Raw genomic sequence first — 7159 nt, 5'->3', positions numbered from 1 at the left:
GAGGAGAGAGAGAGAGAGAGAGAAGAAAAGGAATTTAGTTGTTGGTTGGTTGCTTGGTTGCTAGGAGTTACAGCTCAGGGGTTAAGAGCACTTGCTGCTCTTGCAGAGGACCTCAAAAGGCACTGCACATACATGGTGCAGAGATATATACACAGGCAACTCATACACATATAATAAAACAAAAAAAATCTTTAAAAAAATTAAGGTGGTGCTATAAATTTCTATTTCAATTAATGACAATGAGGAGTACATTTTTAAAGAAAACTAAACTCTGCTTCACCAAATGGCACTTCCTTCTAACAGTGTTACTTAATAACTTGCAAGTTAAAAATCTCATAGGGTACTCAACAGTAAAACAGTATCATCTTCTCAATAATGCAGAGCAAACACCCACCTTTTTAATTTCCTTATAGAGTTCTAACTGTAGCCTTGGAAGATTAGAATCCATCAAAGCCTACAAAGAAATAGAAGAGACTTGTTATAGAAGATACATTCTACCTAAAGTTCTAAATTCTACCCATAAAGCTAAATGGTAACCAAAAGTTCAAATTTTAAGGAAAAGTAACATTAACAGCAACTAAGTAAGAAGCTATATATTAATAAAAAAGTAAACACATATAAAAATTGCCGAATATTCTAAATACAGGTCTTTACCAGGATAAAACCAGAAGATAACATTTGTAATAATCAAATACTATATAATATCAAATTAAAATTAACCCTAAAGCTTTCAGAGTAAGCACGCAGTCTTCACTGGCTCACCTGGACAGCTCCGGTGAAAGTCTCTAAGTAAGCAAGATATGAGGGCTGTACTTGTAGGATCTGAGCCCTTCTCTCTGATAGGGAACATGTAACAACAGAATCATCTTTTTTGAAGTTCTAAACTTGCAAAATGATGAGGATGCTCACAGCCCCAACTCCCTGACCCACCCAGGTCTCAGTGTCAGCTAGGAAGTCTTACAGTCCTCAGAGCTCATTTCTTGACCTTTCCTGATCACTTTGGGGCTAACTCAGAAATAAGGTATGAAGGTTTGACTGAAAATGGCTCCACAGGCCCATAGGGAATGGCACTATTAGTAGGTGGGGCCTTGTTGGAGGAAGTGTCACTGGGGATGGGCTTTGAGGTTTTAGATGCTCAAGACAGGGCCAATGGCAGTCTTTTCTTCCTGTTGCCAGTGCAGATATAGAATTCTGTGCTACCTCTCTAGCACCATGCCTGCCTGCATGCTGCCATGCTTCCCACCATGATGATGAACTAAACCTGTGAACTGTGGCCCAGCCCCAAATAAGTGTTTTCCTTACAAGAGTTGCTGTACTCATGGTGCCTATTCACAGCAATAAAACTCTAACTAAAACATAAGGTTCATGTATCTGACTTCGAGCCACAATCAAGGCTAATAGCATAAAGTCCACATTAGAGAAAAGCACCCTATTCTTGTCCCTAAGAACTTTCTCTTCTAAAATGGCATGTCAAAAAAATGTGAGGAAGTGACCCAGCTCTCCTTTTCAGGCACATGCAAACCTGATACCTAGAGACCAAGGAGAGATGAGATGGTTAGCTGTGTCAACCTGACACAACCTAGATTACCTGGGAATAGTCTCATTAAGATCCTGTCTAGATCAGGTTGTCCTGTGGCCATATTTGTGAGGGACTATTTTGATTGCCTTAATTGATGTGAGATGACCAATGCTGAAAATGAGTAACACCGCTGCCTAAGTTTTAGACCCAGGACAGATTGAAGTAGAGGAAGACAGCTGAGCAACAAGCACACACACATTCTTTTCCTTTCTGCCCTTGACTGCAACTGTGACCAACTGCTTTGCGTTCTAGTTGCTTTGAGTTCACTAGAATGATGGACTGTTACCTGAAGTTCTAAATCAAATTCTTTCTCCCTTCAGTTTTTTGCCAGGATATTTTAATCACAGCCAGAGAGATGAAACTAGTGGCCATGCGGTTCAAAGGTAAAATAGAGGCACACTTTGGAAAATTGATTCAGAAGGAGTATAACAATCTACCAACTTTTTTTGAAAAATTCATTTTATGTGTGCCTGAGTGTATGTATATGTACAGGTCAGAAGAAGGCACAGGACCCCCTGAAATTTGGGTTATAAGTGGTTATAAGACCTCTTATGGTACTGGGAACTGAAGTCAGGTCTTCTGCAAAAGCAGTAACTTCTCTTCTTAACCAAACTCTCTGGCCCCACCAGGAAATTTCAGACCCTGATTCTGCTGCTGTAGCAGCAGAACAAAAGAAGCAAACCATGCTAACAAACATTAAAAGACTACTTTCAAATGAAATTTAAGAGTACATCAAATACTGTTTGAGCTATATAAATGTTTTATGAACCAAAACCTACTTTATTTTGTAGTAGAGAAAAGAAGAGCTCAACTCTGTTAAGGGTAGAGCATGGCTCTTCCATGAGTCCTTCATGGGGTGACAATAGAGCCCAACTCCCAACCTGCCTCCACACATAGCTGACAAACACACTCTGACACCATCCTAGCTCATGCCTTCCCCTCAGCTGGGGTCCTTCTTTTCATTCCCTATCAAAACTGGCTTCCACAAAAGCCAGTGATCTGCAAGAGGCCCTCATTTTCTACCAAGACACAAAATACTTAAATTGACCCTCAAGACACACCATTTTTCACAGCCTAAAAAGGGCCTGATCTCCTCCTCTGAGACAAACTTCCAGGTAGTAGGTAAAAATGGGAGGGTCTTTCCTGCCTCCAGAATACCACTTCCATCTTCTTGGGAAAAAAAATTACTACCTTCTTTCTGCTCTGCATTTTATACCATGGGTGAGTTCTGGACACAATCAATTACCACCCAAGACTTGAAAGCAGGAATACACATCCTGGCTATCAGAACTCAATGTATTTTGAACATAAAAGACAAGTAATATCTGCCCATTTTCGGGGCTAGAAATTGGTCTTTATAATACATACACCAATTCTTTCAAGAAAAGAAAAGTCCCAGACTAGAGAGTGAACCATTCCCTACACTTGGCCTGAAGCCATCCCATTCTCCCATCTTGCCTCGCCTTTCCTCTATCACAGTGAATATACCTAGCTGGATCCTGGTGCACCTTACTGGCTTATCCTGAACATTGCAGCAGTTGAAAAGGCAGAAACATGAAAGCAGCTATAAGTGGAAGGGAAAGAATGAAGACTGGCCTGACTCAGGGCTATGCTGTAAAAGCTGGAATTCCTGACACTGACTAGAAACCACAAAGAAACAGGAAGAAAGTAGAGATAGGCAGCCAAAGATCCAGAACATAAGCTGCAAGCTACAATGGTAGCCTGTGGCCTCAAACATGGACCAAGCCAACCTGACCAGCATCAGCCATGGCAGAAGAGAGGTTTGCGAGGAAATGCTGCTTGCACTTGAAGTAACAAGGATATGGTCAATTTAGAGTCACACTGGGAAGGAGGACTTCAATCTTCTTTCATAGCAGAAAACTGAACAAAGAAACAGACTGGAGCTGCAGTGGTCCGCACTCAGTACTAGGAAGCAATGACATAGTGAGACAGGTGCCCAGCCTTGTCACCTCTTCTGGCACTGCAACTGAGTGGCTACTGCTTCCTGGCTCCATTATCCTGTCTGTACTCTCCTTTCTCCCCATTCAGCTCATGCTACCTCCAATTAACCTAGCCTGAGAAGCTACATCTTTACCAACAAGCAGTATTGTCTGACCTCCACTAAGAGGGGCAGGAAAAGAAATGAAGGAAGGCATGCAAGACTTCATTCCCCCACACCCACCTTTGTGCCCCCAGGGCTCTGAGGTTCTCCAAGCAATGCCCAAACAAAAGTGGCAGCCCACACAGACATTGGCCACACAGACGCCCTTCAGAATGGACCTATGAACTATAAGGGTGCAAAAAAAAAAAGCTCCTGCTGATGGAACACATTTAGCTGTTTATGGGAAAATACCCCAGGTCCTCCAAGCCACATGCCCAAAATGGAAAAAATGTAGATATCTGGAGGATGCTCATCCAAAGCTTTGTCTCTTAAGACAATTACAGGAGCACGCATCACCATTATCATCATCATGGGGAGCTTACTTTGATGACTTTGTTGAGGCACTCATCAGCCACCATTCTGACATCTGACTCCGCATCGTCACTGCACAGCAGAAACAGTTCCATAGCGATGCCCAAGAGTTTCTGAAATTCTGGAGAATTTCTAAGTAAAAAAAATTAAGAGAGAGAGAGAGAGAGAGAGAGAGAGATTGTCATCATCATGACAGATCTAGGAGAACTGATGACAAAATGCAAAGAGCAATCTAAATGGAATTTTAGAACAAGAAAGAACATTCCATAAAAATTAAGACTATCGGCATAAAGGTGGACTGTGGTGAGCAGCATATTGGTACTGATCCCCTTTTCTTTTTAAGATTTCATTTAAACATCTTTAGAAGACACTGTCTAGGATTCTCAAATCTCAGGTAATCATATGCTTTGTAAAAAGGTAGATTTACTTTTAGATAGCATCCTTGAAGCCTTGACAAACCAGCAAGTCAATACATCTCCTTTATTTCTTTTCAATCTTACCTTCAATGTGCATAAAGGTCCAACTACATTTCCCTAGATTCCACAGGCTTACAGGCTTTTCTGTTGCAAGAAACCGAATACTGGTATCACAATCTGGGTACAATTTGTGAAGTATTTTAGTAAGTTTAGTTGAGAGCACCTGTTTGGTATGTCATGATCCAACAAGCTAAGCCCGCCGATTAGAAGAGGAGGCTGGTGGGCCACTTGAGTGGAAAACTCTAAAGTATCTCAAACTGTAACACAAGGCATATTCTGAAAGTGATTCTGGTGACATAAGAATGGGGCATGCCATTTCTAAAACATCAAAAGTGGACTGTTGTACTAGGATCTTAATCTAAAGGACTATGATCTATACAGTCACCTTCTCTTTCAACTCTAATTAAAAAATTCTAGCATGTGATTTTAATCCCAGCACCAGGGAGGCAGAGGCAGGGGGATCTTTATGAATTCTAGGCAAGCTAGATATACACAATGAGACTCTGGCTCAAATGGCATTGAAAGACATCCATAAACCTAAGAGAAAGAAAAGGGATCAATAATTCTCAACACATACAGAGCAAAAAGACATGTCACTCAGCAATGCCGTAGACCTTACTGGAAAGGAATACAGTAATAAACTAGGATGAAAGGTGGAAAGTCTGACACTAGAGGCTTTCCCTCAGACATGAGTCTTAGCAGTGCTAAAACAGAAGTTAATGACAGGTCTAAGCATGGGCTCAGGATTCCTTCTAGTAGCATCAATATAATAAGAAAGAAGTAAGGCTAATTACTCACCAGACATATCTAAAATAGACTTTCTACATGTAGTCAGTAAATAACAGCAGGCCTGCCTGATAACCTGATTTCAATATTCAGAACACACATCATAAAAAGAGAACCAACACCTGAAAGTTGGCTTCTGACTTACACACAAGCACTATGTCAATGCATACCCACTGACATAACACACACAAAACTAACCAATCAACATAAAACAAAGAAAAAAGAAAAAGAAAAAGAAAAGATTGTGCTGTATAGCAAGCTTTTTCAGAGTCAGGGACTTCTGAAGGAATGCTTGTTATGACTCATAAAGTGGCTGAACAAGGTGGCACATGCCTTTAATCCCAGTACTCAGGAGAAAGAAGTAGGAAATCTTTGTGAGTTCAAGGCCAACCTGACCTAAATAGTACATTTAAGGCCTGGCTGGACTAAAGAAACTCCATTTCAAAAAACAAAGAAAGTAAACAGTCCAGAAATCTTAGGAAGTCCCAGAAGTTTATCAGATTCACAATGACTCTCTGTCCCCAAATTTCCTGACCAGACCACCAATGGCTTATGCTCTAAGATCAAGAATTAAAAAATGTGACCTTAACCCCCCCCCCCCCCCAAAAAAAAAAAAAAAAAAAAAACACCACCAACAACAACAAAAAAAAATCCAGCAACCAAAGATCTTTACCAACCCTACATCTGATAGAGGGCTAATATCCAATATATACAAAGAACTCAAGAAGTTAGACTCCAGAGAACTAAATAAGCCTATTAAAAATGGGATACAGAGCTAAATAAAGAATTCTCAACCAAGGAATATCAAATGGCTGAGAAGCACCAAAGAAATGTTCAATACCCTTAGTCATCAGAGAAATGCAATCAAAACAACCCTGAGATTCCACCTCACACCAGTCAGAATGGCTAAGATAAAAAACTCATGTGACAGCAGATGCTGGTGAGGATGTGGAGAAAGGGAAACACTCCTCCATTGCTGGTGGGATTGCAAGCTGGTACAACCACTCTGGAAGTCAGTTTGGCAGTTCCTCAGAAATTTGGACATAGTACTACCTGAGGACCCAGCTATACCACTCCTGGGCATATATACCCAGAAGACGTTCCAACATATAATAAGGACATATGTTCCACTATGTTCATAGCAGCCTTATTTATAATAGCCAGGAGCTGGAAAGAAACTAGATGTCCAACAGAGGAATGGATACAGAAAATGTGGTACACTTACACAATGGAGTACTATCAGTTCTTAAAAATGATGAATTTATGAAATTCTTAGGCAAATGGATGGAACTAGAAAATATCATCCTGAGTGTGGTAACCCAATCATAAAAGAACACAAATGGTATGCACTCACTGATAAGTGGATATTAGCCCAAAAGCTCCAAATACCCAAGATACAATTCACAGACCACAATTCACAGACCACATGAAGCTCAAGAAGAAGAAAGACCTAAGTGTGGGTACTTCAGTCCTCCTTAGAAGGAGAACAAAATACTCACAGGAACAAATATGGAGATAGTGTAGAGCAGAGACTGAATGAAAGGCCATCCAGAGACTGTCCCACTTGCAGATTCATCCCATATACAGTTATCAAACCCAAAGACTATTGTGGATGCCAAGAAGTGCATGTTGAAAGGAACCTGATATGGCTGTCTCCTGAGAGGCCCTGCAAAAGCATTACAAATACAGAGGCGGATACTCGCAGCCAACCATTGGACTGAGCGTGGGGTCCCCAATAGAGGAGTTGGGAGAAAGGACTGAAGGAGTTGAAGGGGTTTGCAACCCCATGGGAAGAACAACAATATCAACCAACCAGACCCCCCAGAGCTCCCAGGGACTAAGCCA

General features: G+C 41.1%; 1 protein-coding gene across 2 annotated transcripts in view; it reads right to left on the bottom strand.

Moving 5' to 3' along the window:
• Window positions 1-7159, bottom strand: part of Htt (huntingtin) — a 147431-nt gene that overhangs the window by 117222 nt on the left and 23050 nt on the right. For both annotated transcript variants that reach the window (XM_021163625.2, XM_029477727.1), the window contains exons 3-4: window positions 4064-4184; window positions 395-454 (exon numbers count right to left, since the gene is read on the bottom strand). In XM_021163625.2, the coding sequence (XP_021019284.1) occupies window positions 395-454; window positions 4064-4184 (181 nt within the window). The remainder of the gene's footprint in view (window positions 1-394; window positions 455-4063; window positions 4185-7159) is intronic.

The sequence above is a fragment of the Mus caroli genome, chromosome 5 (genome assembly GCF_900094665.2).
Source record: "Mus caroli chromosome 5, CAROLI_EIJ_v1.1, whole genome shotgun sequence".
Lineage (NCBI taxonomy): Eukaryota > Metazoa > Chordata > Mammalia > Rodentia > Muridae > Mus > Mus caroli.
The sequence above is the reverse complement of the archived record's forward strand: the minus strand, read 5'-3'. Positions and strand labels throughout refer to the sequence as shown.